This window comes from Carcharhinus amblyrhynchos, unplaced genomic scaffold, assembly GCF_965287045.1.
Source record: "Carcharhinus amblyrhynchos unplaced genomic scaffold, sCarAmb.v2.hapA scaffold_494, whole genome shotgun sequence".
In the NCBI taxonomy this organism is placed as follows: Eukaryota; Metazoa; Chordata; class Chondrichthyes; order Carcharhiniformes; family Carcharhinidae; genus Carcharhinus; species Carcharhinus amblyrhynchos.
The window spans coordinates 54,273-76,221 of NW_027650234.1; the positions used below are offsets into that span (position 1 = coordinate 54,273).

The window sequence follows — 21,949 nt, forward strand, 5'->3', positions numbered from 1 at the left end:
ATCATTTAAAAGCATTTTTGTGGGCTTTTTGTATTTACCACTTTAAGAATTCTGAGGGAGTGGTTAGAAGGGAGTTGTGGGCCAGCAAGCTTTAAATCAGTGCCAGGTTTAAAAGGAGGCCTGGTGTAGTCAGCGGGCAGCGGAGTGAGGGGGAAGCAGAATGAGCTATTAGGGCTTAATATCAAAAGGGCTGGGGAGAAAAAGGGCCAGGTAAGTTCATGTGGAAATTTTCAATACTACCACAGTGAATAATGGAGGGGCATGTGATGTGTTGTTTCTGTATGATGTGGGAACTGGTGGACTCCAGGGTCCTTCCCAGTGACCATGTCTGCAGTAAGTGCAGGTTGCTGGAGGAGCTCCAGCTCAGGGTAAATGAGCTGGCCTCTGAGCTACAGACACTGAGGCTCATCAGGGGGAGAGAGGGTGCCATTGTTAATGGGGTGCAAGTGAGGAAGGGGGGAGAAGAGAGGAGGAAGGGGGGTGGGGAGCAGAGGAAGGGGGGTGGGGAGCGGAGGAAGGGGGGTGGGGAGTGGATGAAGGGGGGTGGGGAGCGGAGGGAGGGGGGTGGGGAGCGGAGGGAGGGGGGTGGGGAGCGGAGGAAGGGGGGTGGGGAGTGGACGAAGGGGGGTGGGGAGCGGAGGGAGGGTGGGGAGCGGAGGCATCAGCCTCTCAATCTGCATAACAGGTTTGAGGTTCTTGCTTCCAGTCTGGACGAGGACGAGGGAGGTGAGGTCGGTGAGCAAACTGCACACAGTACAGTGATGCAGCAGGACATAGGCAAAGAGAAAGTGAAAAGGAACATAGTAGTGATTGGGGATAGTGGGGTGAAGGGTATTGACACTGTCCTTTGTCACAATGACAAAGTGCACAGAAGGGTGTGTTGTCTGCCTGGTGCTCGGGTCCGGGATGTCGCAGCTGGGCTGCAGAGGAACCTGGAGTGGGAGGGTGAGAATCTGGTCGTTGTGGTTCATGTGGGTGCCGGCGACGTAAGCAAAATGCAGACTGAGGATCTGGGGAGGGAGTATGAAAAGCTGGGAATGGAATTAAAAAGTAGAACCGACAAGGTGGTCGTCTCTGGGCTACTGCCTGAACCGAGTGCAGACGGGCGTAGGGTTGACAGGATTAAGGAAGTGAATGGGTGGCTCAGGGATTGGTGTGGGAGGAATGGGTTTGAATTTATGGGGCATTGGCACCAGTATTGGGGTAGGTGGGACCTGTTCGGGCGGGATGGGGTGGGTCTGAACCGTGCTGGGACCAGAGTGCTGGCTAATCGAGTAAAGAGGACTGTAGACAGGGCTTTAAACTAATTAGGGGGGGGAGGGTGCGAGGGTAGGTGACATTAAGAGGCCTAAAGTTAAGGAGAGGGTACAGGTAAGGGTGGAGGCCGAGGATGTCCCAATAATAAAGGGAGTAGGGGGTGTGAGTATGAATAGGGTCCAGGTGAAGGCTGGGATGAAGGCGCTTTATCTGAATGCACGAAGCATTCGGAATAAAGTGGATGAGCTGGTGGCGCAGATCAGCACAAATGGATACGATCTGGTGACCATTACAGAGACATGGCTGCAGGGTGACAGGGACTGGGAGCTGAATGTACAGGGCTATCAAGTGTTTAGGAAGGATAGGCGGGAGGGAAAAGGGGGGGGCGTAGCTCTGCTGATTAAGGATAGCATCAGGGTGGTAGCAAGGGATGATATTGGAGCCAAGGAGCAGAGGGTGGAATCGTTGTGGGTGGAGATTAGGAACAGCAAAGGGAGGAAGACGCTGGTGGGTGTCGTCTATAGGCCCCCGAATAATGATCTGGAGGTGGGGCGGGCTGTTAACGCGCAAATAAGTGCGGCGTGCAGGAATGGGACAGCCGTAGTTATGGGGGATTTCAATCTGCATATTGATTGGTCGACCCATGTTGGACGCGGGGGGCTCGAGGAAGAGTTCTTGGAATGCTGCCGGGATAGTTTCCTCGAACAGTGTGTGTTGGAGCCGACGAGGGAGCGAGCTATCTTGGATCTGGTGTTATGTAATGAGGCGGGTAGAATTAGGGACCTTGCGGTGAAGGATCCTCTTGGAGAGAGTGATCATTGTATGGTGGAGTTTCTGGTGCAGATGGAGGAGGAGAAAGTGGGTTCCCGGACACGCGTCGTTTGTTTGAATAGAGGGGAGTATGGTAGGATGAGAGAAGAATTGGCGAATGTTGACTGGGGGAGCGCGTTGGAAGGTAGGTCTGCTGAGGAGCAGTGGAGGATCTTTAAGGAGATCTTTCTTGGTGCTCAGCAGAAATTTATTCCGATGGTCAAAAAGGACCGTAGGAGGAGAGGTAATAAGCCGTGGATAACGAAGGAGGTGAAGGAAAGTGTTAAATTAAAAGCGGAGGAATTTAGAGTAGCTAAGAGCACTGGGCGAGAAGAGGATTGGGAGAAGTTTAAATGTCAACAAAGATTGACAAAGAAGTTGATAAAGGAGGGTAGGATAAACTATGAAGCTGGGCTAGCGCTTAATATAAAAAAGGATAGCAAGAGTTTTTATAAATATATAAAAAGGAAGAGGCTGGCTAGGGTGAACGTTGGACTCTTAGAGGATTAGAAGGGGGACTTAGTGGTAGGGGATGGGGATATGGCTAAGGTATTGAATAACTTTTTTGTTTCGGTATTCACGGAGGAGGACGTGAATAATTTGCCGGATGTTAGAGATGGAAAGGTGGTAGGACTGGAGGGTCTTAATGACATTACTGTTACTCGAGAGGTAGTGCTCGACAGACTGGAGGGGCTGGTTGTGGACAAGTCCCCAGGACCGGATGGAATGCATCCGAGGGTTCTGAAAGAAATGGCAGAGGTGATAGTGGATGCCTTGGTGATTATTTTCCAGACGTCGCTGGATTCCGGGGAAGTGCCGGAAGATTGGAAAATGGCTAATGTTACGCCATTGTTTAAGAAGGGTGCCAGGCAAAAGGCAGGGAATTATAGGCCGGTTAGTTTAACGTCTGTTGTAGGTAAAATGTTAGAATCCGTCATCAAGGAGGAAATAGCGAGGCATCTTGAGGGGAATTGCTTGATAGAGCAGACGCAGCACGGTTTCGTTAAGGGGTAGTTGTGTCTGACAAATTTATTGGAGTTCTATGAGGATGTGTCTAGGGCGGTGGATAGAGGAGAGCCGGTGGATGTGGTCTTTCTTGATTTTCAGAAAGCGTTTGACAAAGTACCTCACAAGAGGTTATTGCAGAAGGTCAGGGGACATGGAGTTGGGGGTAGGGTGTTAGCGTGGATAGAGGATTGGTTGTCAAATAGGAGGCAGAGAGTGGGGGTCAATGGGTGCTATTCGGATTGGCGGATGGTGAGTAGTGGAGTGCCCCAGGGGTCGGTGCTGGGGCCTCAGCTATTTACCATTTATATAGATGATCTGGAGGAGGGAACCGAGTGTAGGGTGTCGAAATTTGCTGATGACACCAAGATTGGTGGAAAGGCAAATTGTGCGGAGGGTGTGGAGAGTCTACAGAAGGATCTAGATAGGCTGGGCGAATGGGCCAGGAACTGGCAAATGGAATTTAATGTTGGCAAGTGTGAGGTGGTCCACTTTGGTAGGAATAATGGTAGGAAGGACTATTACTTACGTGGCGAAAAACTGCAGCAGGCGACAGTGCAGAGGGACCTCGGGGTCCTTGTGCATGAGTCGCAAAAACCCAGCTTGCAGGTGCAGCAGGTGGTCAGGAAGGCGAATGGGATGCTGGCCTTCATAGCGAGGGGGATTGAATATAAAAGTAGGGAGGTCTTGCTGCGGCTGTATAGGGCATTGGTGAGGCCGCAGCTGGAGTACTGTGTGCAGTTTTGGTCGCCGCACTTACGCAAGGATATTTTGGCCTTGGAGGGAGTGCAGAGGAGGTTTACTAGGCTGATGCTGGAGTTGAGGGGGTTGAGCTATGAGGAGAGGCTGAATAAACTAGGCTTGTACTCGTTAGAGTTTAGAAGAATGAGGGGAGATCTCATTGAGACGTATAAGATGATGAATGGGATGGATAGGATAGAGATGGAGAGACTCTTCCTGCTCAGAAAGGACAGTAGGACTAGGGGGGCACAGCCTCAAGATAAAGGGGGGGGCGGTTTAGAACGGATTTGAGGAAGAACTTCTTCACTCAAAGGGTGGTGAATCTCTGGAATTCTCTGCCCGTTGAAGTGGTGGAGGCTGCCTCGCTAAATATTTTTAAGAAGCGGGTTGATGGGTTTTTGATAAGAGAGGGGATTAAGGGTTATGGGGAGAGGGCGGGAAAGTGGAACTGAGCCACGACAGATCAGCCATGATCTTATTGAATGGCGGGGCAGGCTCGAAGGGCTAGATGGCCTACTCCTGCTCCTATTTCTTATGTTTCTTATATCAGTGCTGGGACCTTACTGTTTGCAACATATTTCAATGATTTGGAGGAAAATGTAACTGATTTGACTAGTAAGTTTGCAGACAACACAAAAGTTGGTGGGATTGTGGATAGCGATGGGACCATCTGAGGATACAGCAGGATATAGATTGGTTGGAGACTTGAGCGGAGAGATGGCAGATGGAGTTTAACACAGTAAGAAGTCTCACAACACCAGGTTAAAGTCCAACACGTTTATTTGGGAGCAAAATCCACCAGCTTTCAGAGCGCTGCTCCTTCGTCAGGTAGGTGGGAGTTCTGTTCACAAACAGGGCATATGAAAACACAAACTCAATTTACAAAATAATGGTTGGAATGCGAGTCTTTACAGGTAATCAAGTCTTATTGGTACAGACAATGTGAGTGGAGAGAGCATTAAGCATAGGTTAAAGAGATGTGTATTGTCTCCAGATGGGAGAGCTCGTTAGATTTTGCAAGCCCAGGCAAGTCGTGGGGATTACAGATAGCGTGACATGAACACAAGATCCCGGTTGAGGCCTTCTTTATGTGTGCAGAACTTGGCTATCAGTTTCTGCTCAGTGACTCTGCGCTGTTGTGTGTTGTGAAGGGCATCTTGGAGAATACTTACCCGAAGATCAGAGGCCGAATGCCCGTGACCGCTGAAGAGAACAGTCTTGCCTGGTGATTGTCGAGCAGTGTTCATTCAGCCATTGTTGTAGCATCTGCATGGTCTCCCCAGTGTACTATGCTTCGGGACATCCTTTCCTGCAGCGTATCAGGTAGACAACATTGGCCGAGTTGCAAGACTATATATGAAATGTGGTTTGATCCAGACAAATGTGAGGTAATGCATTTTGTAAGGTGAAGATAGGAAATATACAGTAAATGGCAGAACCCTTAAGAGCATTGAAAGGCAGAGGGATCTGGGTGTACAGGTACACAGGTCACTGAAAATGGCAATGCAGGTGGAGGAGGTAGTCAAGAAGGCTTATGGCATGCTTGCCGTCATCGGTCGAAGCATTGAGTTTAAGAATTGGCAAGTTATGTTGCAGCTTTGTAGAACCTTAGTGTTCAATTCTGGTCACCACACTACCAGAAGGATGTGGAGGCTTTGGAGAGGGTACAGAAAAGATTGACCAGGATGGTGCCTGATATGGAGGGCATTAGCTGTGAGAGGTTGGACAAACTTAGTTTGTTCTCACTTGAGCAAAGGAGGTTGAGGGGAGACCTAGTGGAAGTCTACAAGATTGAGGCATGAACAGAGCGGATAGTCAAAAACTTTTTCCCAGTGTGGAAGAGTCAATTCCTAGGGGGCAGAAGTTTAAGATGCAAGGTTTAAAGGAGATGTACGAGTCAAGTTTTTTACACAGAGGGTGGAGAGTGCCTGGAATTCGCTGCTGGGGGAGGTAGTGGAAGCAGATAGGATAGTGAGTTTTCAAGGCGCCTTGACAAGTACATGAATAGGATGGGAACAGAGGGATACGGTCCCCAGAAGGGTAGAGGGTTTTAGTTCAGTCGGACAGCATGGTCGGTACAGGCTTCGCAGGCCTGTTCCTGTGCTGTAATTTTCTTTGTTCTTTGAATCTGATCCATCGCTAATGCCTTTCATTAATCATGAATCTTTTAGTGCGCAGGTGTGCCGGTCCACCTTGTTGTCTAACAAGGGGCATGCACACGGTGGGTCGTGCGTGGGCTGCTCTTGGATGTTTCGAGAGTGGCCTAGTACTTTGCGTCGTTGTGTGTGCTTAAAACTGGACCAGCAGATGGGCACCACAGGAGCTCAGTGACTATCACTGCTGGCTGTGCAGATACATGGAGTGTCTGCGGGAGTTTGTGCATTCTCCCTGTGGTTGTGTGGGTTTCCTCCGGGCGCTCCGGTTTCCTCCCACACCCCAAAGATGTGCTCTTAGGCTGATTCGTGTAACAAATTGTCCCTAAATTATCCTCCCCTGAATCTGGTTTCCAATAGGGGTACCATACGCATACACACGGGTCAAGGTAGGGGTAGGAAAATGCTTTTAAGATGGCGGTGTGGGCTCGTTGGGCCGAAGGGCCTGTTTCATAAGAACATAAGAAATCGGAGCAGGAGTAGGCCATCTAGCCCTTCGAGCCTGCCCCGCCATTCAATAAGATCATGGCTGATCTGTTGCTGCTCAGTTCCACATTCCCGCCCTCTCCACATAACCCTTAATCCCCTCTCTTATCAAAAACCCATCAACCCGCGTCTTAAATATATTGAGCGAGGCAGCCTCCACCACTTCAACGGGCAGAGAATTCCAGAGATTCACCACCCTTTGAGTGAAGAAGTTCCTCCTCAACTCCGTTCTAAACCGCCCCCGCTTTATCTTGAGGCTGTGCCCTCTAGTCCTACTGTCCTTTCTGAGTGGGAAGAGTCTCTCCACCTCTATCCTATCCATCCCATTCATCATCTTATATGTCTCAATGAGATCTCCCCTCATTCTTCTAAACTCTAACGAGTACAAGCCTAGTTTATTCAGCCTCTCCTCATAGCTCAACCCCCTCAACTCCAGTATCAGCCTAGTAAACCTCCTCTGCACTCCCTCCAGGGCCAAAATATCTTTGCGCAGGTGCGGCGCCCAAAACTGCACACAGTACTCCAGCTGCAGCCTCACCAATGCCCTATACAGCCGCAGCAAAACCTCCCTACTTTTATATTCAATCCCCCTCGCTATGAAGGCCAGCATCCCATTCGCCTTCCTGACCACCTGCTGCACCTGCAGGCTGGGTTTTTGCAACTCATGCACAAGGACCCCGAGGTCCCTCTGCACCGTCGCCTGCTGCAGTTTTTCGCCACGTAAGTAATAATCCTTCCTACCATTATTCCTACCAAAGTGGACCACCTCACACTTGCCAACATTAAATTCCATTTGCCATTTCCTGGCCCATTCGCCCAGCCTATCTAGATCCTTCTGTAGACTCTCCCCACCCTCCGCACAATTTGCCTTTCCACCAATCTTGGTGTCATCAGCAAATTTCGACACCCTACACTTGGTTCCCTCCTCCAGATCATCTATATAAATGGTAAATAGCTGAGGCCCCAGCACCGACCCCTGGGGCACTCCACTAGTCACCATCCGCCAATCCGAATCGCACCCATTGACCCCCACTCTCTGCCTCCTATTTGACAACCAAACCTCTATCCACACTAACACCCTACCCCCAACTCCATGTCCCCTGACCTTCTGCAATAACCTCTTGTGAGGTACCTTGTCAAACGCCTTCTGAAAATCTAGAAAGACCACATCCACCGGCTCTCCTTTATCCACCGCCCTAGACACATCGTCATAGAACTCCAGTAAATTTGTCAGACACGACTTCCCTTTAATGAAACCGTGCTGCGTCTGCTCTATCAAGCAATTCCTCTCAAGATGCCTCGCTATTTCCTCCTTGATGACGGATTCTAACATTTTACCTACAACAGACGTTAAACTAACCGGCCTATAATTCCCTGCCTTTTGCCTGGCACCCTTCTTAAACAATGGCGTAACATTAGCCGTTTTCCAATCATCCGGCACTTCCCCGGAATCCAGCGACGTCTGGAAAATAACCACCAAGGCATCCACTATCACCTCCGCCATTTCTTTCAGAACCCTCGGATGCATTCCATCCGGTCCTGGGGACTTGTCCACAATCAGCCCCTCCAGTCTGTCGAGCACCACCTCTCTAGTAACAGTAATGTCATTAAGACCCTCCAGTCCTACCACCTTTCCATCTCTAACACCCGGGCTGTGTTGTTCTTTGAATGGTGCAGCCTTCCCAGAGTTCTTCTATCTTCCTCAATGGAATGTTGTCTACTTTTGAGTGAGGAAATAGCTCCCTCCAATGTCTGCCATTGCTTCCCAACTCGGGCCTCAGTGTTTACAAATTATATCAATGACTCGGATCTAACGACTGAAGAGATTATGGCACATTCTGCTGGCGACAGAAAAATAGGTGTGAAGGTAAATTGTGAAGAGAATGTGAGGAATTTCCAAAGGGATATAGATAAAGTGAGTGGACATAAAATTTGGCAGAGTTTAATGTGGGAAAATAGGAATCTGTGCACTTTGGCAGGAAGGAAGAAAACCCAGTATATTATTTCAATGGAGAGGACTTGCAGAACAGAGGGATCCGGGTATCCAGATTTTTAGTTATTGTTTTGCATCCTCTGTTTCATATTTACTGAGGGATTTCTCCTCTTAATCTCCTCACTCTCTCCGGATTCCTGTCCTATAATTTGCTTCTTTAATTTCCTTGACGGGCAAAACTATTACTGACTTTACCAGTCCTTCTCACACTGTCTCTGTTCAGAGGCAGTGGATATTACTGCTCGGAGATGCTCACATACATTTTCAACAATGTGGTGATATCTGGTTTGAATTTTTCCCTTTTGTTATGGCTATGGGTGGTGATAAATGCCTGTAGATAACTTCCTGAAAGTTTGGGCATAATTTTGAGTTTGCAAGTTCTCCCTGTATCTGCGTGGGTTTCCTCCGGGTGCTCTGGTTTCCTCCCACAGTTCAAAGATGTGCAGATTAGGTGCATTGGCTATGCTAAATTGTCCCTTAGTGACTTGGGATGCATAGGTTGGAGGGATTAGCGGGGTTAAAACGTGGGGTTACGGCTATAGGCCTGTGTGGGATTGTCGTCGGTGCAGACTTGATAGGCTGAAAGGCTTCTTTTTGCACTGTAAGGATTCTATGAATGCTATTGTCTCTCTGAATTCTTCATAGCAAAATGAATCACATTTCTCCACATTGAACTTCATCTGCCACTTGCCTGCCTATTCCACTAATCTATGACCCTTTGAAATGCTACGATATTCCTCCCCATTGTTCACAATACTTCCAGGTAAGAGGTGAGGATATTTTGTTTGTGATCTGGAAAATGCTATCTGGAATGGAGGTGGAAGTGGATTCAATAATTTTCAATTCCATCAACAATGGATAAATACAGGGAGAACAATTTGCTGGGTTATGGAGAGGAGAGCAGGAGCAGGGAGATTAATCAGATAGTTCAAAAGAGCACAATGTGGAGAATGGTTTCCTCTGCTCCGAGGCAAGAGGATCTGACAACAGCTGCTCTTGGATATATTCAGCATGAAGATCAAACGGTAAATGTGACTTCCTCCGAGTTCTCATCACAGAGACTGAGTACAGATTGCAGAGTGAGGACTGCCTCAGTCCCACAGAATCCAGTCTGTTTGATGACACTATCCCTTCCAGCTGCTGTTACATGGCGATGCACCAATTTCCTTCTACAACACCGCCACTGAACAAATTAGAGCCGATAGTGAATGTTCTGCTGCAGTCAGTGCATCACAAACAGGTTTTCAGTTAGACAGGCAGCTTTAATTAGACCTTGAACAATGTATGTTCTGTACAATTGGATTATACAGTCTCAGATTAAACTGAGTCTCTTATACTTCAAACATGTTTTTCACCATTTGAAATTTACAACACAAAACCAATGATACAAAACATCTCATGAGACTGAGGACTCAAAGCAGAAACACCCCAAACGTGTCTGTTCTTGGAGCTCGCTCACAGACGGAGCCAGTACATGGCACTTCGGATCCTGTTATAGTCTGGTAACTGCTCAATTGGACCTGCCAGGGCGATAGAAGACATCAATTAATGAATTCTGGAGAAAGCAGTGCCAGAGTGAAGTACTGTGTTGTTCTCTAATTCTACTTACAAACACACACTGAAGAACTTGGCACTGCTGTGATTGAGTGCTACATGTGTTGCAGGACACTTCTCAGTCCCAGGACATAGAGTCATAGAGGTTTACAGCACGGAAACAGGCCCTTCGGCCCAACTTGTCCAAGCCACCTTTTTTTAAAAACCCCTAAGCTAATCCCAATTGCCCGTATTTGACCCATATCCCTCTATACCCATTGTAGCCATGTAACTATTTAAACGCTTTTTAAAAGATAAAATTGTAGCCGACTCTATGGATTTGGGCCAGTGTCTGTGGGAGTTTGCGCATTCTCCCTGTTGTTGTGTGGGTTTCCTCCGGGTGCTCCGGTTTCCTCCCACACCCCAAAGACGTGCTCTTAAGCTGACTGGTGTAACAAATTGTCCCTAAATTATTCTCCCCTTAATCTGGTTTCCAATGGGTGTACCATAAGCATAGACATGGGTCAAGGGTGGAGGAGGAAAAGCACATTGTTAAGATGGTGGCGTGGGCTTGTTGGGCCAAAGGGCCTGTTTCCCATGCTCTACTACTACCTCTGGCAGCTTGTTCCAGCCACTCACCACCCTCTGTGTGAAAAAATTGCCCCTCTGGACACTTTTGTATCTCTCCTCTCTCACCTTAAATCTATGCCCTCTAGTTTTAGACTCCCCTACCTCTGGGAGACGATATTGACTATCTACCTGTGTATGCCCCTCATTAATTTATAGATCTCTATAAGGTCACCCCTCAGCCACGTACGCTCCAGAGGAAAAAGTCCTAGTCTATTCAGCCTCTCTTTATAACTCAATCCATCAAGTCCTGGTAGCATCCTGGTAAATCTTTTCTGCACTCTTTCTAGTTTAATAATATCCTTTCTATAATAGGGTGACCAGAACTGTACACAGTATTCCAAGTGTGGCCTTACCAATGTCTTTTCAACCTTAGCAAAACATTACAACTCCTGCCTTCAATGTTCTGACCAATGAAACCAAGCATGCCGAATGCCTTCTTCACCACTCTGTCTACCTGTGACTCCACTTTCAACTACGCTGAAGCACTCTGCAGGAGTTCCTCAGGGTAGTGTCCTAGGACCAACAATCTTCAGTTGCTTCATCATAAGGTCAGAAGTGGGGATGCTTGATGATTGCCCAATGTTCAGCACCGTTTGCAAATCCTCAGATACTGAAGCGGTCCATGTTCAAATGCAAAAAGATCTGGACAATATCCAGACTTGGGCTGACAAATGGTAAGTAACATTGTTGCCACATAAGTGCCAGGCATTGACCATCACTCCATAACATTCAAAGTAAAAATAAGAAATCATCAAATAATCTTGAAACAGACAGTCCTGAATGCAGTATGCCCTGAATACAGGGACTCCAAACAGGGACACTGTCACACACCCTCCTTATACCACACTTTGGATCCCAGGACTTTCCATCTCCTCCCTTGCTTTATAATCATTTCTCCTCTCCCATCTGTTCCCATGAATTTTCAAGCCCACACACTGTTATTCAACGCTGTGACTATTCTGCACTGAAGCCCTAGTCTCTCATCTCAATCACAAAACATGTGATGAACCGTGGCTACAGGATAACTATCGACTGAAAAGCATTTAACTTACCAACTGCTGCAACTGCAGGACACTTGTCATAGATATAACGGCTACACACGGCACGCAACATCTGGGCATCAACAGCCTGTTCCAGGGAACAAAGCGTAAATCAGGAGTAACAGTATAAAACAGAATGGCACTGAGGGGGTACAACAACGGGATGACAATTCCCCAGATCCTAGGGTGCCTCTGGCTGGGGAGTTATTTGTTGATAAAAGCAAAATACTGAAAATGCTGGAACGTAAAACAAAAATAGAAAATGCTGGAAAATCTCAGCAGGTCTGACAGCATCTGTGGAGAGAGAATAGAGCCAACGTTTCGAGTCTGGAGGTCCCTTCATCACAGCATAGTTATTGCAGTGGTTTTAATTTCCCAAAACTCAGGGAAAGTTCCATTAGATTGGAAAATAGTGAGTATAAATCCAGAAATTTAAGAAAGAACGCAGGAAACTATAGGCCAGTTAGCTTAACATCTGTCATAGAAAAAATGTTAGAAGCCATTATTAAAATTACAGAGCAGTTGGAAAAATTCAAAGTAATCAGGCAGATTCAACATGGTTTTATAAATGGGAAATCATGTTTAATCAATATAATGGCATACTTTGAAGGACTCACATGTGCAGTTAATTAAGGGGAACCAGCGGATGTACTGTACTGTATGATTTCCAGAAGACATTTGACAAGGTGGCACATCAAATATTATTGCACAAAATAAATGCTCATGGTGTAGGGAAGATGTGAGGAGGACATAAAGAGGCTATAAATGGATATAGATTGGCCAGGCTGGCACAATAGTTAGCACTGCTGCCTCACAGCGTCAGGGACCCGGATTCGATTCCTGGCTTGGGTCGTTGTGTGGAGTTTCCACGTTCACCCTGCGTCTGCATGAGTTTCTTCCAGGCACTCCGGTTTCCTCCCACAGTCCGAAATATGTGCTGGTTTGGCGCATTGGCCATGCTAAATTCTCCTTTGGTGTATCCGAACAGTAAGAAATCTCACACCACCAGGTTAAAGTCCAACACGTTTTTTTTTAGCATGGGCTTTCAGAGGGCTGCCTCTTCATTGGGTGAGTGAAGAGTTGGATTCACAACAGGGCATATACAGACACAAACTCAGTTACAAGATACTGGTTGGAATGCGAGTCTTAACAGGTAATCAAGTCTTTACAGCTGCAGACAATGCAAGTGGAGATAGGGTTAAGCACAGGTTTAGCAGGTGTGAATATTCTCAAGCCAGGGCAGTTCGCAAGATTTTGCAAGCCCAGGCAAGTCGTGGGGGTTACAGATAGTGTGACACGAACCCAAGATCCCAGTTGAGGCCGTCCTCATGCGTGCGGAACTTGGCTGTCAGTTTTTGCCCAGCGAATCTGCGCTGTTGTGTGTCTTGAAGGCCTCCTTGGAGAATGCTTACCCGAAGATCAGAGGCCAAATGTCAGTGACCACTGGAGTGTTCCGCAATAGGAAGAGAACACACTTGCCTGGTGATTGTCGAGCGGTGTTCATTCATCCATTGTCGTAGCGTTTGCATGGCCTCCCCAATGTACCAAGCCTTGGGACATCCTTTCCTGCAGTGTACAAAAGACCCACCTGAACTCGAAACGTCAGTTCTTTTCTCTCCTTACAGATGCTGCCAGACCTGCTGAAATTTCCAGCATTTTCTCTTTTGGTTTTAGATTCCAGCATCTGCAGTAATTTGCTTTTATTTAAGCTCCACTCAATCCCCAAAAGATCATAAAACCCCAGGTCACTGTACTGGACGACGAAGGGTACTCTGTCCACCGTGTCCCGTGTTCGTCTTCTGAGGTGGTCAGTGCGGTTTTTCGCTGAGGCGCATCGGAACTATCGATCGATGAGTCCAGCGCCATATCCTATTCTTACGAGGGCATCTGGAGGCGTCTGTTGCGATCCTCCTTGTCTGAGCAGATCCTGTATACACAGCGATCCTGATGAGACAGCCAATGAACCGAACAGCTGACAGAGATCTACAGTGCAGCAACTGAAGAGGAAAAAAATCAAATTGGACTCCTCTGGAAGGCCGCTGCCCTCAACTGGACATGTATGCCTAAGCTGTCAGGAGGTGCGTCAATGCCAGATTCATCAGCCGCACTCACAAGACAGCCACGAACGTCACCCAAGCACAACGCAACGCCATCCGTGCTCTCAAGACCAACCACAACACTATCAAACTAACAGAAAAAGGAGAGGCCGTCATACTGAACAGAACAGACTACTGCAAAAAAGTGTACCGACAACTGAACGAGGAACATGACAGTTACCCGCAGTTCTGACCAAATAACACAACAGCCTTCAGGAGAACCATGACCATGACACCACATGACCGTGCCACAGCAACCTCTGCAAGACACGCCGGATCATTGACATGGATGCCATCATTTCATATGAGAACACCATTCACCAGGTACATACAGTCTTGTGACTCGGCCAGTGTTGTCTTCCTGATACGCTGCAGGAAAGGCTGTCCTGAGGCATGGTACATTGGCAAGACCATGCAGACGCTACAACAACAGAGAAATGGAAACCACTTCAGTAGTCAAGGGCATTCAGCCTCTGATCTTCAAGTAAGCTTTCTCCAAGGCAGCCTTCAAAACACACAACGCAGAATCGCTGAGCAGAAACTGATAGCTAAGTTCCACACATGAGGACGGCCTCAACCAGGATCTTGAGTTCATGTCACACCATCTGTAACCCACACGACTTGCCTGGGCTTGCAAAATCTTGCGAACTGTCCTGGCTTGAGACAATTTACACCTTTTTACCTGGTGCTTAACCCTCTCCATTCGCATTGTCTGCACCTGTAAAGACTTAATTACCTGTTAAGACGCGCTTTCCAACCATTATCTTGTAATTGAGTCTGTGTCTGTATATGCCATGTTTACGAACCCAACCTTTTACTCACCTGATGAAGGGGCAGCTCTCCGAAAGCTCATGCTACCAATTAAACCTACTGGACTTTAACCTGATGTTGAGACTTCTTACTGTGCCTACCCAAATCCAATGCTGGCATCTGCAACATCGTGTACCTGAACTGACGCCAGAATGTGGTGACGAGGGGATTTTCACAGTAACTTCACTGCAGTGTTAATGTAAGCCTACTTGTGACTAATAAATAAACAAGCTTTTAAGTGATTAAGCAAAGATCTGGCCAGCAGAGAATGATGTTGGAAAGTGTGAAATAATCCATTTTGACAGGAAAAATAATAAAAGTTATATTATCTAAATGTTGAGAGATCGCAGAGGGATCCAGGTGTCCTAGTGTATGAATTGCAAAAGGTTATTATACTGGTACACTGAGTAACTAGGAAAGCTAATAAAAAGTTATGGTTTATTATGAGGGGAATTAATTACCAAGGTAGGGAGATTATGCTTCAGTTGTAAAGCATCAGTGAGACCACGTCTGGAATATTGTGTATGGTACTTGTCTCCTTGCTTAAGGAAGGACGTAAATGCATTAGAAACAGTTCAGAGAAGGTTTACTAGATAATGCTCGGATTGGATGGGTTGTCTTATGAGGAAAGGCTGCGAAGATGAAGTTTGTATCCGCTGGAGTTTAGATGAGTAAGAGGCAACTTGTATGAAACATACAAGATCCTGAGGGATATTGACAGGGTGGATGTGGGAAAATCTAGAACTATTGTTTAAATCACTGTTTAAAAATAAGAGATTCTCATTTATGATAGACATAAGAAGAATATTTCTCTGAGGGAGGAGTCTCTGGAACTCTTCCTCACAAGGCAATGGAAGCAGAGACTTTGAATATTTTTATGGCAGAGCTGTATAAATAACAAGTGGGGTGAAAGGTTGTTGGGGGTCGGCAGGAATGTGGGGCTGAAATACAATCAGATCAGCCATGATCTCATTGGATAGTAGAGCAGCATCAAGAGGCCAAGTGGCCTCATCCAAATAATTCATATCTTCGTATAATACAGCATCTAATAACCACATTGTTACAGCACTTACATCTCTACTAAAACTGCAAATCTCACTGGGGTACGGGTCCCACACACACTGACTCTCACTGGGGTACGGGTCCCACACACACTGACCCTCACTGGGGTACGGGTCCCACACACACTGACCCTCACTGGGGTACGGCTCCCACACACACTGACTCTCACTGGGGTACGGCTCCCACACACACTGACTCTCACTGGGGTACGGCTCCCACACACACTGACTCTCACTGGGGTACGGCTCCCACACACACTGACTCTCACTGGGGTACGGCTCCCACACACACTGACTCTCACTGGGGTACGGCTCCCACACACACTGACTCTCACTGGGGTACGGCTCCCACACACACTGACTCTCACTGGGGTACGGCTCCCACACACACTGACTCTCACTGGGGTACGGCTCCCACACACACTGACTCTCACTGGGGTACGGCTCCCACACACACTGACTCTCACTGGGGTACGGCTCCCACACACACTGACTCTCACTGGGGTACGGCTCCCACACACACTGACTCTCACTGGGGTACGGGTCCCACACACACTGACTCTCACTGGGGTACGGCTCCCACACACATCTGATGGTTACGAGGAATTCAATATAATACGTACATCGATCTTGGCATTCCATTCTGCCAATGAGATTCGCCGACCGTAACTGAGGACCTGGCGTCCAATATCTGCACATGTTGGTGTAGTGCCTGTGAACAAATGTGTACATTACTGAGCTCCAACACACCAATGGCACTGCACACGTGACTTCTCTCTGTCTGGGTATGGGCCATCACTGCAACTGTGATTGGGGTACAGTCCATGAGCGTGATCTCTGTGGTTTTTGCATTCCAGTCAGAGGTCAGATTGCTCTAATCAGAAGTTTGCTGGAACACAGCTAAGCCAGACTGGACTGGTAACCCCACACAGCATAATGCTGCATGTGTGTTTCAGGTCCACTGAACAGGGAAATCATGAATGGTAAAGTTCAGCATTAAACATAACAGAGATTAGCATAATTCCCAGCAATTCTGGTGACGGAAGATGATTTCCGGCCCATACAATACCACCTCATATCGACCTCAAGAGGTGTGCTGTCCTTGGAGAGGGGATGCAATGCAGGAATTCTTAGGGGGCTACATAAGGAGGCCAATTTGCATTGAATACATTTATGTTCCTTTGAGTTTTGAAGTTTCAAACTGATCAACATGTTTCAAATATTAAAAGGATTTGATGAGTCGATAGATGGAAACGATTCCCTCCTGCTGGGCAAAGCCCAGAACAAGAAGGTAAAATGTAGAGTAATGGCTGTTCAAATGTGTCGTCAGGAGGCACTTCCTCATACAGAGGAGGGAGAAAATCTGGAACTCTCCCAGTAAACGATGGTCTGTGGGCCAACTGAAGCTTTCAAGCCGAGATAATTGTGTCGTTCACAAAGGGTCGGAATAACATGGAACAAAGGCAAGAAAATGTAGTTAAGATAGAGGCCAGCCAGAATGTAAATAAATGATATGAGAGATTTGAGGAGCTGAATGGCCCAGTGTTCATCTTACCATCCAGTTGTGCCACTAGGTGTGTCTTCAGTGTATTTTTGGCTCTAGTCACCTCACTCTCTGTTACACTCGTGCAAAGACGCATCCTAAGCAGAAAGACAAGCAAGCACCAGTCAAAATGTAAATGGGAAAACATGACATTCCCTCCCATTGAGCCTCTCCCTGCAATCCCCATCTGCCTCTCTCTCCGAGCGGTGGGGGTGTGGATAAACGACTTTTGAATCAGAGACCCTTACACACTTTGCAATGGGGTGGGTGGTCAGTGATAAGGTGGGAACCTCACTGCTTCTCCTGCTCCAAACTGCACAATTCCCGGAGTTCTGCTGGCCAAGATCAGACAGCACAGTGACTGCACGAAGCTGAGAGCTCTGGTCACAATCAGCGATCCTTTGCTTAAAACTTTAAAGGGAACTGAGGGAATTCTGTGTGCTCTGTCTCATGGAGACATGGCTCATTCCTGCTTCAACAGACAGTGCCTTACAACCGGAGGGCTTCTCAATGCCTGAATGGACCGTGCAGCAGCCTCAGGCAAGACTAGGGGAGGTGGGGTCTGCCCTCTAATCAACACCTCTTGGGTGCCTGAACATAGCAACACTGGTGTGTTTCTGCTCCCGGACTTAGAATACCTGACCTAAAACGCTGCCCCTATTATCTTCCGCAGAAGTTCACCTCCGTTAGCCTGACATCAGTTTACATCCCAACCCATGTGACGTGAAGGCTGCACTAGATGAAACATACACCATCCCAAATAGCCTTGAGACAAAACATCCCAAGGCCTTGTTCATTGTGGCTGGGAACTTCAATCAGGCCAAGCTCAAGAGCATCCAACCAAGATACCACCAACACAGCAACTGTTCCACCAGACGCTCAAACATCCTTGACCACTGTTACACAAATATCAAACATGCCTACCGCTCTATCGCCCACCCACTTTGGCACATCAGACCACAAGGTTGTGCTCCTACTCCCAGCTTACAAGCAAAAACTGAAGCAGGAGAATCCAAGAAAGAGAGTCATGCAGTGTTGGTCTGAGGAATCGGATGATCTCCTGCAGGGCTGCTTGGAGTCAGTGGACTGGTCAGTATTCAAAAACTCTGCGGCCAGGCTGAACGAGTACGCCACTGCAGTAACTGACTTTGTTAGTAAGTGTATAGAAGTGCGTCAAAGAAACAAATCCATGTGTTTCCCAACCAGAAACCATGGATGAACAGGGATATCCACTGCTTGCTGAAGTCCACGTCTGAGGCATTCAAGTCAGGTGACCCTGATCTATACAAGAAATCCAGATAGGATTGAAGGAGATTCATCAAAGATGCCAAAAGACAGTATCGGACCAAGCTAGAGTTCCAGGCTAGTCACACGGACCCCAGCTGACTGTGGCATGGTCTGCAAGACATAACAGGCTACAAGGAGGCATGTAAAATCGCCGGCACCAATACATCCCTCTCCAACGAGCTCAACGCATTCTGTGTGTGTTTTGAGGAACAGGTCAGCAAGAACATGCCCTCCACCCTGGAAGCCTTGGATGAATCTGTACCCGAAGTTGCAGACGTCACAGCAGCCTTCCTGAAAGTCAACCCACAGAAAGTGACCGGCCTGGAAGAGCACTCAGATCCTGCACAGATCAGCTTGGGGGGGGGGGGGGGGGGGCTGCGGTGGTGGTATTCACAGACATCTTCAACCTCTCTTTACAACAATCTGAGGTCCCTATCTGCTTCAAGATGATGAACATCATCTCCGTACCAAAGAAAAGCCAGGCAGCGTGCCTTAATGACCATCATCTGGGTGCTCTCACATTCATCTTAATGAAATACTTCGAAAGATTAGTCATGGCATGAATCAATTCCAGTCTCCTGGATTGCCTGGATTTATTACAGTTTGCCTACCACCGCAATAGGTCCACAGCAGACGCCATTTCCATGGCCCTGCACTCAACCCTGGAACACCAAATAACAAAGATACCTATGTCAGACTCCTATTTACTACTACAGCTCAACCTTCAATGTCTCATCTCCAAACTCCGTGGCCTGGGCCTCGGCACCTCCCTCTGTGACTGGATCCTGAACTTCCTAACTCACAGACTGCAATCAGTAAGGATAGGCAACAACACCTCCTCCAATGATCATCCACAACACCTGTGCCCCACAAGGCTGTGTTCTCAGACCTTTATTATGCTCCTTACACACCTATGACTGTGCGGCCAAATTCCCCTCCAATTCTATTTTCAGGTTTGCTGATGACACCACCATAGTGGGTCGGATCTCATACAATGATGAGACACAGTACAGGAATGAGATAGAGAATCTGGTGAACTGGTGCAGCAACAATAATCACTCCCTCAATCTCAGCAAAACAAAGGAGATAGTCATCGACTTCAGGAAGCGTAAAGGAGAACACGCCCATGTCTATATCAATGGGGACGAAGTAGAAAGGGTCGAGAGCTTCAGGTTTTTAGGTGTCCAGATCACCAACAACCTGTCCTAGTTACCCCCTGCCAACACTGTAGTTAACAAAGCCCACAGACACCTCTACTTTCTCAGGAGGCTAAGGAAATTTGTCCACTACGACTCTCAATTTACAGATGCCCCATAGAAAGCATTCTTTCTGGTTGTATCACAGCTTGGTATGGCTCCTGCTCTGTCCAAGAATGCAAGAAACTACAAAAGGTTGTGAATGTAGTCCAGCCTCCCATCCATTGACTCTGTCTATACTTGGGAAAGCAAGCCAGCATAATCAAGGACCACAAGTACCCTGGTCATTCTCTCTTCCACCTTCTTCTGTTGGGAAAAAGATACAAAACTCTACGGTCACATACCAAACGATTCAAGAACAGCTTCTTCTCTGCTGCCGTCAGACTTTTGAATGGACCTACCTCACACTAAGTTGATCCTTCTCTACACCCTGGCTATGACTGCAACACTACATTCTGCAATCTCGTTTCCTTCTCTATCTACTCACCTGAGGAAGAAGCAGTGGTCCGAAAATAAACGTGTTGGACTTTAACCTGGTGTTGTAAGACTTCTGACTATGAACGGTATGCTTTGTCTGTACAGTGTGCAAGAAACAATACTTTTCACTGTATGTTAATACATGTGAATGTATTAACATGTGAATGGAGTAAGGGGAGATACGAAGAAGTCAGGAAGTTACTTCGACAAATAAACTGGAAGGAAGTGTTCTTAGGGAAAAGTACCGAAGGAAGGTGGCGGATATTCAAGGAATGTTTGTCTGGAGCTATGCATGACAACGTTCCGATGAGACAAGGGGGTTTTGGTAGGTCGCGGGAACCGTGGTGCACGAAGGCTGTGTTAAATTAAAAGCGGAGGAATTTAGAGTAGCTAAGAGCAGTGGGCGAGAAGAGGATTGGGAAAGGTTTAAATGTCAACAAAGATTGACAAAAAAGTTGATAAAGGAGGGTAGAAGAAGCTATGAAGCTGGGCTAGCGCTTAATATAAAAAAGGATAGCAAGAGTTTTTATAAATATATAAAAAGGAAGAGGCTGGCTAGGGTGAACGTTGGTCCCTTAGAGGATGAGAAAGGGGACCTAGTGGTAGGGGATGGGGATATGGCTAAGGTCTTGAATAACTTTTTTGTTTCTGTCTTCACGGAGGAGGACGTGAATAATTTGCCGGATGTTAGCGATGGAAAGGTGGTAGGACTGGAGGGTCTTAATGACATTACTGTTACTAGAGAGGTGGTGCGCGACAGACTGGAGGGGCTGATTGTGGACAAGTCCCCAGGACCGGATGGAATGCATCCGAGGGTTCTGAAAGAAATGGCGGAGGTTATAGTGGATGCCTTGGTGGTTATTTTCCAGACGTCGCTGGATTCCGGGGAAGTGCTGGAAGATTGGAAAACGGCTAATGTTACGCCGTTGTTTAAGAAGGGTGCCAGGCAAAAGGCGGGGAATTATAGGCCGGTTAGTTTAACGTCTGTGGTAGGTAAAATGTTAGAATCTGTCATTAAGGAGGAAATTGCGAGGCATCTTGAAGGGAATTGCTTGATAGGGCAGACGCAACACGGTTTCATTAAAGGGAAGTCGTGTCTGACAAATTTACTGGAGTTCTATGAGGATGTGTCTAGGGCGGTGGATAGAGGAGAGCCGGTGGATGTGGTCTTTCTGGATTTTCAGAAGGCGTTTGATAAGGTACCTCACAAGAGGTTACTGCAGAAGGTCAGAGGACATGGAGTTGGGGGTAGGGTGTTAGCGTGGATAGAGGATTGGTTGTCAAATAGGAGGCAGAGAGTGGGGGTCAATGGGTGCTATTCGGATTGGCGGTTGGTGACTAGTGGGGTGCCCCAGGGGTCGGTGCTGGGGCCTCAGCTATTTACCATTTATATAGATGATCTGGAGGAGGGAACCGAGTGTAGGGTGTCGAAATTTGCTGATGACACCAAGATTGGGGGAAAGGCAAATTGTGCGGAGGGTGTGGAGAGTCTGCAGAAGGATCTAGATAGGCTAGGCGAATGGGCCAGGAAATGGCAAATGGAATTTAATGTTGGCAAGTGTGAGGTGGTCCACTTTGGTAGGAAGAATGGTAGGAAGGACTATTACTTACGGGGCGAAAAACTGCAGCAGGCGACGGTGCAGAGGGACCTCGGGGTCCTTGTGCATGAGTCGCAAAAACCCAGCCTGCAGGTGCAGCAGGTGGTCAGGAAGGCGAATGGGATGCTGGCCTTCATCGCGAGGGGGATTGAATATAAAAGTAGGGAGGTCTTGCTGCAGCTGTATAGGGCATTGGTGAGGCCGCAGCTGGAGTACTGCGTGCAGTTTTGGGC

The 21,949-nt window shown here is 47.5% G+C and overlaps 1 protein-coding gene across 1 annotated transcript in view; it reads right to left on the bottom strand.

The window, feature by feature from the left end:
* Window positions 1-9,686: 9,686 nt before the first annotated feature.
* Window positions 9,687-21,949, bottom strand: part of LOC145339483 (cytochrome b-c1 complex subunit 1, mitochondrial-like) — a 29,053-nt gene continuing 16,790 nt past the window's right edge. The window contains exons 10-13 of the mRNA XM_080183952.1: window positions 17,171-17,256; window positions 16,239-16,327; window positions 11,661-11,736; window positions 9,687-9,965 (exon numbers count right to left, since the gene is read on the bottom strand). Coding sequence (XP_080040078.1) covers window positions 9,901-9,965; window positions 11,661-11,736; window positions 16,239-16,327; window positions 17,171-17,256 — 316 coding nt within the window. The 3' untranslated portion in view covers window positions 9,687-9,900. The remainder of the gene's footprint in view (window positions 9,966-11,660; window positions 11,737-16,238; window positions 16,328-17,170; window positions 17,257-21,949) is intronic.